General features: G+C 53.0%; 1 protein-coding gene across 5 annotated transcripts in view; it reads left to right on the forward strand.

Moving 5' to 3' along the window:
* CARM1 (coactivator associated arginine methyltransferase 1) overlaps positions 1–14,085 on the forward strand; it is a 41,968-nt gene that overhangs the window by 26,393 nt on the left and 1,490 nt on the right. For all 5 annotated transcript variants that reach the window (XM_018051085.1, XM_018051083.1, XM_018051082.1 and 2 more), the window contains exons 3-14: positions 1,044–1,150; positions 2,060–2,164; positions 4,719–4,829; positions 5,911–6,088; positions 7,913–8,003; positions 8,183–8,264; positions 12,381–12,466; positions 12,668–12,757; positions 13,174–13,311; positions 13,394–13,483; positions 13,565–13,677; positions 13,792–13,869. In XM_018051085.1, coding sequence (XP_017906574.1) covers positions 1,044–1,150; positions 2,060–2,164; positions 4,719–4,829; positions 5,911–6,088; positions 7,913–8,003; positions 8,183–8,264; positions 12,381–12,466; positions 12,668–12,757; positions 13,174–13,311; positions 13,394–13,483; positions 13,565–13,677; positions 13,792–13,869 — 1,269 coding nt within the window. The remainder of the gene's footprint in view (positions 1–1,043; positions 1,151–2,059; positions 2,165–4,718; positions 4,830–5,910; positions 6,089–7,912; positions 8,004–8,182; positions 8,265–12,380; positions 12,467–12,667; positions 12,758–13,173; positions 13,312–13,393; positions 13,484–13,564; positions 13,678–13,791; positions 13,870–14,085) is intronic.

Here is a 14,085-nt window from a genome sequence, read left to right on the forward strand (position 1 = left end):
TAAGTTACAGAAACACCACCAGGGTTATCAGCAGATGTTCTTGGTATAAATCCCCCTTGTCTTTTTTCTCTTCTGTGGATAGTTGCATTCTCATTTTTTGTCCTTACATCCCATCAGTTTCCTAAATCGTGGTCAAGGATACATAACCATTTTACCATGTTAACCCTTTCTGAGCATACATTTCAGCAGCAGAGTGCCTTCTGTCACCACTGTCCAGCTCCGGAACTTTCTGTATCTCCCCACACTGTGTATTTTAAAGATATCATCTTCTAGTTCACTTTGTTAAAATACACAAAAAATTTACCAGCAACCACGTTCAAGTGTCTGGATTCCAGAGCTGTTACAGCACGTTCACACCGTGGTGCGCCCTTCCCCCCATCCATTGCCAGGACTCTTTCTTCGTCCTAAACCAAAATTCCATCTCCAGGAAACACTCACTCCCGCTTCCTTCACCCCCAGCCCCCACAGTACCACCTGTCTTCATGATTTGATTTTGTTTCTTTTTCTTGATAAAATTTTGTGGTCGGTATTTTATGTTGATAAACACAGTTTATTCGCATAATATCTGGTTCTGCATAATATCTGGTTCTGCCGACTGCTGGTGACTGATCCTCTGACACACTGCTCAGTGTCCCCTGGGGTCCCTCCAGTCCCCTCTGACTGGACACTGGGGTGGTGTCCCTGTGTCCATTTGCCACCCACAGACACTGCCAGGTGCTGTGGGTGGACCTGTGCTTCTTTACTGGGGTAAATCCTAGAGATCTGATGCCCGGGTTACTCTTCAAAAGCTTTGGCCAAGCTGCCCTTTGGCAAATCTGTGCCTGGGCCCACTCTCACCAGCCTCAAGCAGCACAGTCCCCCTTGACACCTGTCTTCTCCCATGGCAGCCACCACGTGGCCCATGTGGCTGTCCTTTTTCATTTCCTTAAATTTCAACATTTCGGGGGGTGGGGATTTTCAGATCACTCATGCTCAAAGGAGAAAAGTCAGGTGCTCACCCCTGCCCCTGAATGGGTGGCCATGACCTGGCTTCCCCCTTGCAGATTTCTGCTCCTTCTATAACATCCTGAAGACCTGCCGAGGCCACACCCTGGAGCGGTCGGTATTCAGCGAGCGCACGGAGGAGTCTTCTGCTGTGCAGTATTTCCAGGTGGGTACATGGCGCTTGGGCCAGCCTGCCACCCTTGGTGGTTCCTGGAGGCTGCGTGGCATCTGGGTTCCTGTCCTGGCTCTGCCACCTGCTCAAGGAGTAACCCTAGATGAGTGTCCTGTGCTTGCTTGGGCCTCGGTTTCCTCATCTGTGAGACAGAGATGCCAGTGCCTGCCTAGAAGGGTTGTTGGAAGGATTTGAGTGCAGATGAAGCTCAGGTTCACAGGCCTTTTGAGTAACGATAGCACAGTTACCATGTCCTGAGCACGGAGGGCATGCCAGGCACTGGCTCCAGCGCTTTGATGCGTACGGAAGCACTTGAAACCCTCCCGGTAGCTCTAGGAGGTAAGTACTATTGTTGTCCCCATTTTACAGATGAGAAAACTGAGGCTCAGAGAGGTTAAGTGACTTGCTCCAAGTCACACAGCTATTATGCAACAGAGCCAAGATGGGAAGCCAGGTCTGCCTGCTGCCCCGGCCCAGGTGCCACGCTGCCTCCCGACCGCCTGGTTGTCTTACAGAGAGACCCCGCAGCACCTCACCTGCCTGGCGCTCTGAGCCCTAGGGTCCTGTTTGATCTGCTCCTCCGCTTCTTTGGGTCCCCTGAGATGGGGCAGGTGGCCCTCGATCGCAGAACCCCGCCTGTGGCGTGTCTGAGTTCTGGGTGGCTTCCGGGGCCCAGGCACCATCCAGCTGCATCCTTTGGCCGCAGTGACGGTGGTGGTGCCCCCCCGCAACAGGAGCCGTCTCCAGCTTCCCGCTCCCCTGGAGCAGCTGGCTGCGGAGAGGAATGCGGCCTCCCCAGGTTGATCTCGGCCCGAAGCCGACCTTCCTCTGTCGCAGGGTCAGCCGGGGCCTCGGCCGTCTGCCGGCTGCGTGCCCTGTGCCATTGGCCTGTCTCTGTTCCAGTTTTATGGCTACCTGTCCCAGCAGCAGAACATGATGCAGGACTACGTGCGGACGGGGACCTACCAGCGCGCCATCCTGCAGAACCACACAGACTTCAAGGACAAGGTGAGCCGGCAGGCCATGCCTGCCCCCAACCCCCCGCCCCGCCCTCAGGCTGCGCACGTGCCTCACTGCCTCAGTGGCCTCTCCTCTTTTCTCTGCTCATTGATTTTGTCTTTTCTTCCCTCGAACTGTAGAAGCAAAATCTACTTTTTGTAGAATCCTGGTGTGTATCAGATGGGCACGAAAGGCCTCTGTCATTTCCCTCTAAAACAGCCACTGCCAACAATAAAGCCCTCTTCCAGATGTTTTCCCCTTGCATATATCTGTGTCAGCATATATGTGTATTTTAGGGTTATAATCTTGTTCTTTATTTGACTGGGCCAGGTCTTACTTGAGACGCACAGGCTTTTTGTTTTAGTGTGTGGGAACTATTTTTTTTTTAGGTTGTCACATGTGGGATCTAGTTCCCTGACCAGGGATCGAACCCGTGCACCCTGCACTGGGGGCACGGAGTCGGAGCCACTGGACCACCAGGGAGGTCCCTCAGGTTATAATCTTTTTTTTTTTTTTTTTAGTTTTTTCTTTTTTTTTTTCCTTTTTAGTTTATGTTTTCTGTTGAAGGATAATTGCTTTCCAAAATTTCTTGTTTTCTGTCAAACCTCAACATGAATCAGCCATAGGTATACATATAACCCCTGCCTTTTGAACCTCCCTCCCATTTCCTGTCCTGGGTTATGATCTTTTAATATATATATATATATATATATATATATATAATACGGAGAAGGAAATGGCAACCCACTCCAGCATTCTTGGCCTGGAGAATCCTGGAGAATGGATAGAGGAGCCTGGCCGGCTACAGTCCATGGGGTCGAAAGAGTCAGACACGACTTAGCAACTAAACCGCACACAAAATATGATTGTATGCCACATTTACTTCCTACAAAATACTTTTCCCCCACCTAATGTGTCTTGGCACGTGCTGTTAAGTTACATGGACGAAATGGAATCTAGTCACTTCCCTAGTTCCTTTTAAAATCTGTTTACTGTTACTCACTGGTACCGCTGACCCTGGAACAGCACGGGCTTGGCCTGCACTGGTCCACTTACCCACAGACTGTTTTTGATGGATATGAACAACCGTGCTACACGATGCTGATTCAGTTGGCTGAATCCAGAGATGTGGAGCCGTAGACACGGAGGGCCCACTATATGGTTATACTCAGATTTTCTACTGGGAAGGAGTGTTGGCGTCCCAGATTCCCGTGTTGTTCAAGAGTCAACTATACGCTCATGATTAAAAAGAGACCAGATTATATATATTCAGAGGGGAAAGTTGATTCCTTTCTCTTCCTGTGGCTTAGAGTTTGTTTCCTCTTTTTTATTTATTTTTGGCTGTGCCATGTCTTAGTTGCAATATGTGGGATCCAGTTCCCTGAGTAGGGATTGAACCAGGCCCCCTGCATCAAGAACACGGACTCTTAGCCACTGGACCACCAGGAAAGTCCTCTTTTAATAAAGGGACTTTATTTTCCCTTGCCACATGGAAGTTTGTGGTTTTCTCCACACATCTAGGGGGTTCTCTCCACATGATTCACCTGGATCCACCTTGTCCAGCGCCTACGTCATGCCCCCCCCCACCATTGCTGAGAATCCCCTCCCGTCACTGAGCATCCCCACCTCCTGCCCACCCCTGGCCCAGGGCCTGAGCCCCCGCATCCTGGGGAGGAGGCGTCCTCGACATGGCAGCCATCTGTGTGCCCTGGCGGCTGGCATGGGCCACACTGGGGCAGCGCTCGTGGCCCGGGAAGCGCAAGTTCCTCCAGTGAGGCCCCTTCCAGCTCCTCCAGCACGCAGGTCCATTGCGTTGTTCGTCTAGAGCTCTGAGAGGCGCTCACGGTCCACCACCCCCCACCTCCTGACAGCACCAATGTCTCCATCAGGCACTCAACCTATGCCCACCCCCACGCCCAGAGCAGGTCTCCTGCGCTTCACCAGCAGACCCGTTTATCCCAGCTTTCTGCTAACATGGTGGCAGTCAGACGAATCCAGAATGTGGGGTGGCCCACCATGCTGTAGCCTGGACTCCGAGAGCCTGTGCTGTGGGGCCCAGCAGCCCTGGAGAGGGCATCCACATGGGAACCGTTCCCAGGTTTCCTCTCAGGTTGTGGGGATACCCTGTAGGGCCTGGGGTCAGGAGCTGCCACTTTCTGCCTGCTGCGTGGGCCAGGCCAGTCGGCCCTGTGTCCAAGTGGTCCTGCTGCCTGCAGGGCTCAGAGGTGTCCTGACCTAGTGAGCCCTCACTCCCACACGCCCCATAGATGGCCCAGGCCATGTCTTCTTGAATTGGATCTCAGAGAGGGTACTGGTTCTGACATCCCCGCTGTGCTCAGAAGCAGAAGCTCCCCTCCTGCCACCTCTGGATCTAGACCGCAGGCTCTCCCTGGGAGCAGGCTCGGGGTAGCAGGCCATGCGGAGGCACAGCAGGCTGTGGGGCTGGGGCGGGCTCAGCGGGTGGGTGGGTGGGCCTGCGGGGAGCAAGCGCCCCTGACACCCCCATCCTTACTGTCACATCCTTTCACTGCTAGCTTGTCCTCACCTCCCCCTCCTCCCCCAGATCGTTCTTGATGTTGGCTGCGGCTCTGGGATCCTGTCGTTTTTTGCGGCCCAGGCTGGAGCGAGAAAGATCTACGCAGTGGAGGCCAGCACCATGGCCCAGCACGCTGAGGTCAGTGCCCGCTGGGACCCCAGCCTGTCCTCGTCCCCCCATTCTGGGCCTGTTCAGCCTGGGGAAGCCAGCCGGGTCGGGAACCCGGGAGGCCTGACCCCTGCATCCAGGGAAGCCTGGGGATGTCGGTCTCTACTTGGGTCTCTTGTCCCCCAAACTGAGTGGTTTCAGGGGCAGGGCTCTCTGGGCCTCAGAGACTCTCTCTTCCGTGATGAGTGGTTGCCCACCAGGTTCAGGGGTAGTTCAGGTCTTCGGGGCAGGACTGTGCAGTCACACAGACCAGGGTGGGATCCTGGCCCCTGGCAAGCCGCCCATCTCTCTGAGTCCCCCTGAAAGATGGGCAGCAGGAGTTCATTTTGCTGGTTTATGTTGCTTGGCACCAAAGCCTTCATTCAGAGTTTAACACCTAAAAACTACAAAGACAAACAGTGGGGATGGCTCCCTCCCCCACCTCCAGCTCCCAACCATCTAGACCTCCCGGCAGAGGGAGAGATGGGAACACAGAAGCCCTGCGAGCCCCCGTGGGCTCTCCACCCGCCCCTCCCACACGAACATCCACACCACCGTCAGGCTTCTGGCTTTGCTCTCCTTAGGGTGCATCTGGGTTCTATCTGTCGTATGAAGAGCTTCATCACTGTCTCTAGTGGTTGCCAAGCATCCCTTTGCCTGGACTGCTGTGCGTAGGCTGTAGTTGACACTGAGGCTGATTCTCAGTCTACAGTACAAACCAGTGCCCCCCCGAGGCTTTGTACCCGAGTCCCCTCTTGTGGTGAGGTTACGTCTGTAGTGCACACCTCCCAGCACTGAGATCGCTGGGTCGGAAGGTGTGTCCAAGCTGACATTTGGTGGCCCTAGCCAGGCCTGCTTGTCCTCGTACCTGAGGTGACAGTAGGGACTGGGAAGCTGCAGGAGGGCCGACCCGAGAGGGGTGGGGCCGCAGTGACCTCCTGATGGGCCACGGCTGCTCACAGCTACAGTCAGCATGCTTACCATAGAGGTGGCGGGGAATCTGTTGGCCGAGTGTGGACTGAGGCCCTCCCCAAGAGGACCCCCGTGACCCCTGTGGCCTGCCCACCCTCAGGTCTTGGTGAAAAGTAACAACCTCACCGACCGCATCGTGGTCATCCCTGGGAAGGTGGAGGAGGTCTCGCTGCCTGAGCAAGTGGACATCATCATTTCGGAGCCCATGGGCTACATGCTCTTCAACGAGCGCATGCTTGAGAGCTACCTCCACGCCAAGAAGTACCTGCGGCCTGGCGGTGAGTGCTGGCATGGGCCATTGCTCGGGTCGGGGGCCCCAGGGCCCCTACGGGGGGCACCGGGCTGTCACTCGGTCAGCGCAGGTGTGCTGCAGCGCCCCGCGGGCCTGCACTGACAGCCTGGGTGCCAAGGGCATCGGGGCCTTCACGCCCACTCCCTACCCTGACCCCGCCCAGCTGACTGGGCCCCAATGAGGCCACTTGTTGGGCTGCCTTGGCGTCTCGTGCCCTCGGGGCAGTGTCCAGCTGGGCTGTGGTCAGAGCCAGAGTGGGTTTCTGCTGGCACCTTCCCTGAGGAGCCACCCTGGCATCTTTGTCCCTGGCCTTATAGACTTGCCCTCGGCCTCACAGAGCCCTTCGCTCCTCAGGGCCAGGAGGCAGTGGGGGGTGTGGGGGGTGGTGTGTGTGTGTGAGTGGGTTGGGGCTCTTGGCACTGGGGCGCAGCTGTGTGACCTCTGTGTCACTGTACCAGCCCGTCTGTGCTCTGGGGTCTCTGGGTTCCTGTTGACCCCTGTGTCACTGGGGTCGGGTCTGCACTTGGCCACGCACATCTGCTGCTGTGTCCATTCTCTGCTCGCTTCTGGCACGTGTCTCCATCTGCGTGTTTTTGTGCGGGAGAGGGGTTGTGTGTGTGTGCTTGCGGTGCAGGATGACCGTGGCCAGGGCAGAGCGTGGAGGCTGGTGCACCTGCGGGCCCTGTAGGGGCAGGAGCCGGGCTGTGGGGAGGGGGGAGGTGGCCGCTGTTCCCCACAGCTCTGTCCTGCTCTGCAGGTGTATGGGCAGCCAGGCTGCCCCAAGGCTTGTCCTCTACCTGCTCTTCTCATGCTTGGCCCTGGTGGTGGGCCACACTGGCCGGGGTAGGAGGGTTTGGGGGGAGTGGAGTTGGGTTGATGGGCAGTGGTGGCCCCAGCAGAGCATGGTCTCCTCCTCCTGGGGTTCTGTGAGCAGCTACACCCCCACCCCACTGGTCAGGCAGCTTGCCCAGCCCCCTCCCCTCAGCCTGCATTAGTGCGGCTTGGTTCCATCTCAGGGAGCTCTTTGAGGGCATTAAAGGGAACTCCCCCCCAACCCCCATAATTGCGCTTCAGCTACATTCAGGCAAGGGGGGCACTTGCCCATGATGCTCCAGAGGCAGGCGGCCTGGCTTGTGGCCTCTGGACCAGAGAGCACCTCGCCTTCCCCACCCCATGGCTGCAACTGAAGGCAGGCAGATTCCTGGTGCCTCCTCGGACAAAAGGAGGGAGGGAGCCCCACATCTGGAGGCCAGGTGATGGAGGCCCCAGACTCGGAAGTAGGCAAGAGCGCCTGAGCCCTGACTCTCCTCCCACTGGCTCTGACTCTCCCGTCTGTGCCTCGAGTCAACAGATGGAGGCCCCACCCTGGCCCCCAGTTTCAGGCCATGCACGTGGCCCACCCTGCCTGGCAGAGGCCTGTGCAAGGGGATTCTGCTGAGGCCGTGATGGCGTGGCCTGGGGCTCACCCTCGCCCTGTCCAGAGCACTTGGCTTTGTTTTCCCCACTGCACACCGGTCCCAGAGACACCGTCCAGCTGATGGAGCAGAACCCCGGAGGCCCTGGCAGGGGCCGTCCTGTCTCCCAGCCCTCGGAAGGCTCGGCCTTCCTCCTCTGGCCAGCTGTCCAGGTTCAGTGAGGAGGTGGAGGTCAAGTACTCTGTGGCTGCTGGCAGAGCAGGCTGAATGAGTGAGTGAGTGAGTGAGGAGCGGGGAAGGCCCAGAGTTGGGGTTCTGGGGCCCTCTGAGGCTCTGCCAGGCCCTGCTGGATGTCCCACCCTGATGCCAGCACCCCTCCCTGCCCCTACTCCCAGGAAACATGTTCCCCACCATTGGTGATGTCCACCTGGCACCCTTCACGGACGAGCAGCTCTACATGGAGCAGTTCACCAAGGCCAACTTCTGGTGAGTGTGCCCCTCAGGGTCCTGCCTCCTCAGGGACAGCCCCACCTTGCTCTCATTCCTTATCCTTCATGGGACCTAAAAGATGGGCTGGATGAGGGCCAGCTGGGAGAGAAGGCAGTCTGGCCCGCCTGTCTCCTGCTGCTGGTGACCTTGCCATGGGGGGCGGGCGCTTTCTGCAGGTACCAGCCATCCTTCCACGGAGTGGACCTGTCAGCCCTCCGAGGTGCTGCAGTGGACGAGTATTTCCGGCAGCCTGTGGTGGTGAGTGCGGGCATCCAGGGCACTCCTGGAGTTAGCGCTAGGCGTGGCCCTCATCTGGGGTGGCAGGAGGGAAGCTTTCTTGTCAGGCCTGTGCAAGCTGTGCGTCGCGAGGGAAACCACTGAAGCTGAGTTTCTGCCCCTGCAGAGAGCTCTCACACGGGGATGTTGGGAATAAAGCAGCAAGGCATGTAGAGTACTTAGCTCACAGCATGCAGTACTTGGTATCAGATGCATTGATCCTTGATGAGCTGATTCTGTTCAATTGACTTTAATTATTAAGATTTTTGAACCATGGGTCATGTATAGACCCATGGTTCAAAAATCAAAAAAGTACAAAAGTGGAAAGCCTCCCACTTCTGTACCCTAACACACAGTTCTCTTTCTTATAGGCAAACAGTCTTGTTGTCTATCTTTTAGAACTCTGATACCTAAACGTGCATATACAAATATATACAGTTTTTCAATCTTTTTTCCTCTCAAAGTGTAGCGTAATCAACGTGTTGTTCTGTCTTAGTTTTTCTGTGTTCAGAGAACATACACTGTATGATTTCCCTCCTTTGAAATTTGTTCAGAGTTGCTTTATGCCCAGTATGTGTGTGTTCTCTCTTGGTTTATGTTCTCTGTGTACTTCCTTGAGAAAATCACTTGTTGAGTACATTGTTACATTAATATCAATTCAGTCACATTTGTTAATCATGTTGGTCAAGTCTTCTCTGTCTCTGCTGATTTTTTGATTTGCCTTTCCAGTCACTGATTGTAGATTTATTTTTCCGTGTAGTTCTGATAGTTTTTGCCTGACTTTCTTTTTTTATATTACTGTTATTAGGTGCATACAGATTTAGGATTATGTTTATATGTTCCTGTTGGATTGATCCTTTTGTAACTATAAAAAGTATCTTTATTTTAAAAATGTCTAGTAGTACTGTTGCCTTAAAGTCTGTTTTTTTTCTGATAATAGTTTAGCTACTCAGGCTTTCTTTGGTTAATCTTTATACGATACATATTTTTCCATCCTTATACTTTCAACCCTTTTATAACCTTATTAAGGTTTATCTCATGTAAATAGCATGTATTTGAGTTTTGTTCTTTAACCAGATTGATGGTTTTTGTCTTTTAATTAGAATGTTTAGATTATTTATATTTAATGTAATTACTGGTCTTCATGGCTATAAATCTGTCATCATCCTATTTTTTTTTTCTCCTGACCCTTCTTTCTTTTTAACTATTTTCTTACTTTCTTTTGTCTTAATAAGGTATATATTATCCCCCACCCACCCCCAATTGTCTTTCACTAGTTTTGCAAGACTCTAGGACAGCATCACTTTAAACATGACCGCTGCCCCATGTTTCTTCTCTTGGTTCTCTGATTATGTGTATATGAGATCTTTTCACCACATCTCAAAAGATTCTTATACTCTTTACTCTTTTCTGTATTTTTCCATCTTTTTCTCCCAATTAATTCTATAATTTTTACATTGTCTCCTTATCCATCTCCCAGTTTCAATCTTCTCAACACTATGTCTAATCTGAATCAGTTCTTGGTTTTTCTTTGGGAAAAAAAAAATTTTTCTTGTGATAAGAGCTCTCAGGATTTAATCTCATAACAACTTTCATATGTATTGCAGAGTTAATTGTATTTATCACGTTGTACATTACATTACTGGTACTTATTTTATCTTACAACTAGAAGTTGGTAGTTCCTTTTGATTGCCCATCCAACACTCCCTCCCCGATTTTGTAAAATTTCAGTTCTCTGTGAAATTTGTTCCCTCTTTTTCCTTGAACATGTTAAATATAAGTCTCTGATTTGTAGTATCTGGAGGATAAGTGGTAAATGTAATTCTGCTCCTTCTTCTCTTGGTTTCGTTCTTTGTTCTGTCTCTCGGTGTACCTGGTCCTAAGTGTCAGAACGAAAAATTATAGAGGCTCTGGAGGATAGTTTTCTTTCCAAGGATTTGTTTTTCTTCAGGCAAGTAGCCATAAGGAGGTAGCACCTTGGTCCTGTGAAGCATTTAAGATATTTGGAGGCTGCTCTTCAATTCTACTTTGTTGCCATATTGCCTGGCTTCCCTGTAAGGCAGCAGTTCTCAAACATTTTCAACTCAGGACCCTTTTACATTCATAAAAATGTAGGATCCCAAAGAACTTTTGTAAATGTGTGTTACATATATATATATATATATATGTATTTAAACAATTAAAAACAATCTGTTTTTATTACTTTTGGCTGTGCTGGGTCTTCGTTGCTGTGGACTCTAGCTGTGGAGAGCAGGGGCTACCCCGGGGTTGCCGTGCGGGGCCGCCTCGCTGCAGCGGCTTCTCCTGTTGCGGAGCGCTGGCTCTAGGGCCCTTGGGCTTCAGTAGTGCGCGCAGGCTTTAGTTGCCCTGCAGCATGTGGTGTCTTCCCAGACCAGGGACCAAACCGTGTCCCTGCAGTGGCAGGTGGATTCTTAGCCGCTTAACCACTAGGAGGGTCCTAAATATGTGTTTATTGACTGATATACTGCCAATATCTATTAGTGTTAAAAACTAAACTCAAGAAATTTAAGAATGTACATTAAAGGATGACAGTAAAACCCATTATATGTTAATATAAACAGCATTTTTTGAAAACTATTTTCTAAAACTTTCCAGCAAGAATTAGTGTCATTTGGAATTTGCCAATCTCTTTAGTGTCTGGCTTAGCAGAAGACGGTCAGATTCTGCTTCTTTTGTTGCTGTTATTGGCTTCTGCTTCTGCATTCAATCTGTTATGGTATCATAGGTGAGTGAATGACTGACAAGGACAGAAAACACCTTAGTGTTATCATGAACATAGTTTTGACCTTGAGGGAGCTCTGGAAAGGGACCGTGTTTTGAGAACTGCTGCTTCAGGGTAGTCTTCATGGTCTTAGTGAGTCTGGTGGTTCACAGAGCCCCTGTCCTAGCCTCCCAGTTCCAATATGGTGCTGAACCATATTTAAATTAAAAATTAAAAATCGTATTAAAAAAAAGATAGCTTCATTAAAAAAAATCTTATTTCTATTTTAATGGGGCAGTAAATGCATTTGTTCAGTCAGCCATCTTTAGTCAGTATTTTTTTTTAAAGAAGTCTGCTTATTTAATGTAATTATTTGGCTGAGTTGTATGGCCTGAGGGATCTTGGTTCCCTGACCAGGAATTGAACCTGTGAGCCCTGCAGTGGAAATGTGGAGTCTAAACCACTGGACCGGCGGAGAAGTCCCTTTGCTTTAGCTTTTTAACCTCATAGAAGCATCTTTCTGCTTGGTTCCCTACCTCCATCCCACATGTAGCTCAAAAACTGGCAAATGCCAAGAACTAAAATCACATGTGCAGTGTCCACCTCGAATCTCCACATTTCCTTTTTATTTAGCAGCTTGGCCCCTTGAGTCCTAGCTGCCTCAGTAATCCCGAGTTCCCGTCTGGCTTTCCCCACACAGGGAGGCCTCTGAAGGGCCCCACCCCAAGGGGAAAGGCACGTGTCGAAAAGCACCTCTTCTCTAAGGTCTTGGCCCCACAGCTATGGCTGCTGTGGTTGCTCTCCAGTGATTTCAGACACCTGTTGTTGTTGTTGGTTTTCTTTTTTATTCAGTTCATATAGTTCTTGGCAGTCTGACATGAAATCTCTGTCATAGCTGTGAGTGATGTCAGCATAGTTCTCTCACTTGATTTTTGTGAACTTGCGTAACAATTTATCTTGGAGATCTTTCCCCATCTATTCCAAAGAGCCTTTTTGTCCTTTTTCACACGCATGATCTTTCACTGTTGGGCCATCACTAGTGTAACTTCCAGGGTGTTTCTGCTCTTGGCAGTCTGTAATTATGGGTGGAAGTTTTGTACATGTGCACATAGGTTTGTAGGTTACAATCCCTGAAGTGGAACTGCCGAGTCTTTCATGCAGATGAATAGTTGTCATTCTGAGAGCTGTCACCTAATTGCCCTCCATTGTGTTAGACCAGTTCCTCTTCCCCCAAGCATGGCTGAGAAGGGCAAACTGCAAACTGGTTTGAGCCAAATGGCCTAGAGGCTGCAGCCAGACTCTGGAAGAGGGGCGGGCTTCCCCTTCTCCTCACAGCCCCTGTGCCTGAAGCCAGGTCACTCTCTGCTCTCTCCCAGGACACATTTGACATCCGGATCCTGATGGCCAAGTCCGTCAAGTACACGGTGAACTTCTTAGAAGCCAAAGAAGGAGATTTGCACAGGTACCAGCAGCCCTCCACCCCTGGCACCCTGACCTCCTGGGCTTAACTTCTGGAGATCAGGGCCACTGCCAGCTCCCTTGGACAGAACCTTGCCTCCCAGGCTGGGCGGGCCAGGGCCCCACACCCAACACCCCCACATCCCTCTCCTCTCCCAGAAGCCCTGGTTCAGCTTCCCCAGCAATCACTGCCTTTGCCTTACAGGATAGAAATCCCATTCAAGTTCCACATGCTGCATTCCGGGCTGGTTCACGGTCTGGCTTTCTGGTTTGATGTCGCTTTCATCGGCTCTATGTGAGTGCAACCAAGCAGAGCAGGTGGCCCCCCCCACTCCAGCCCCAGGTGGTAACTCCAGGTCTGGCTGGCTCAGATGATGCACTGGGGGCTGGGAGGGCCTGACTCAACTCCGCTGGGTGCTACTGCTCCTTGCAGAAGGCAGTGGGAGCTGGCCTTCGAGCAATAGACTATTGGGGGTAGGGTCGTCTACCCTGTTCAGTGACTATTCTTCGCGGGACCTGATTGTGTCTCTTGGCGTGTATGTCCGGGCGAGTGGGCGTAGGTAGAACTTCCTGGACAGCCAGCCTGTCTCCGCTCCAGGGGACCCCTGGGTGGCGGGGGCCGGGGGTGGGGGGTAGGTGCCTGAGGAGAGCTCAAAATGCACAAGGTGGGGGTCTAGCCCAGTCAAGGGCATGCCTGTCCCTGCTTGGCAGAATGACCGTGTGGCTGTCCACGGCCCCGACGGAGCCCCTGACCCACTGGTACCAAGTCCGGTGCCTGTTCCAGTCGCCACTGTTCGCCAAGGCTGGGGACACGCTCTCAGGGACATGTCTGCTTATTGCCAACAAAAGGTGCGAGCAGCCGTGGGGGTGGGGGCGGCAGGGGCTCGCTCCCTCCAGGCAGCCAGCTCACGGCCACCCTCCTGCCCCACAGACAGAGCTACGACATCAGTATTGTGGCCCAGGTGGACCAGACAGGCTCCAAGTCCAGCAACCTCCTGGACCTGAAAAACCCATTCTTCAGGTAGGACGGGCCCTGGGCCTGTGGGGGGCGCCCTCTTCGCCCGCTGCCCCTCGCCCTGCCCACGGGCCGTCTCTGCCACAGATACACAGGCACGACACCCTCCCCGCCGCCTGGCTCCCACTACACTTCCCCCTCGGAGAACATGTGGAATGCCGGCAGCACCTACAACCTCAGCAGTGGGATGGCTGTGGCCGGTGAGCAGCCCACTTGTGCGTGGGGTGGGGGTGGGGGCAGGGTCCTTCCCTGGTGCCCCCGCCAGTGCTGGCCCTTCGAGCCCTCCTGCCCTGACCTCTCCCTCCCCGGTGCAGGAATGCCGACCGCCTACGACCTGAGCAGTGTTATTGCCGGAGGCTCCAGTGTGGGCCACAACAACCTGATTCCTCTAGGTGAGCCCACGGGGGTGGGTGCGCCCAGGACCACCGTGAGCTTGGGCCTTCTGCCTTACCACCTTTGCTTCTTCCCCGGGAGCTGAGCTCCGCCCCCCCAACTGCCTCTCTACCTTGCTCTGCGGGCGCCGCACCCACCCTCACCCGAGTGTGAGCGCCCACCAGGCCGGGCACGTGGGCCGGGCAGGCTGGGGGCGGTGACGCCATCTCCGTTCC

This window comes from Capra hircus, chromosome 7, assembly GCF_001704415.2.
Source record: "Capra hircus breed San Clemente chromosome 7, ASM170441v1, whole genome shotgun sequence".
In the NCBI taxonomy this organism is placed as follows: domain Eukaryota; kingdom Metazoa; phylum Chordata; class Mammalia; order Artiodactyla; family Bovidae; genus Capra; species Capra hircus.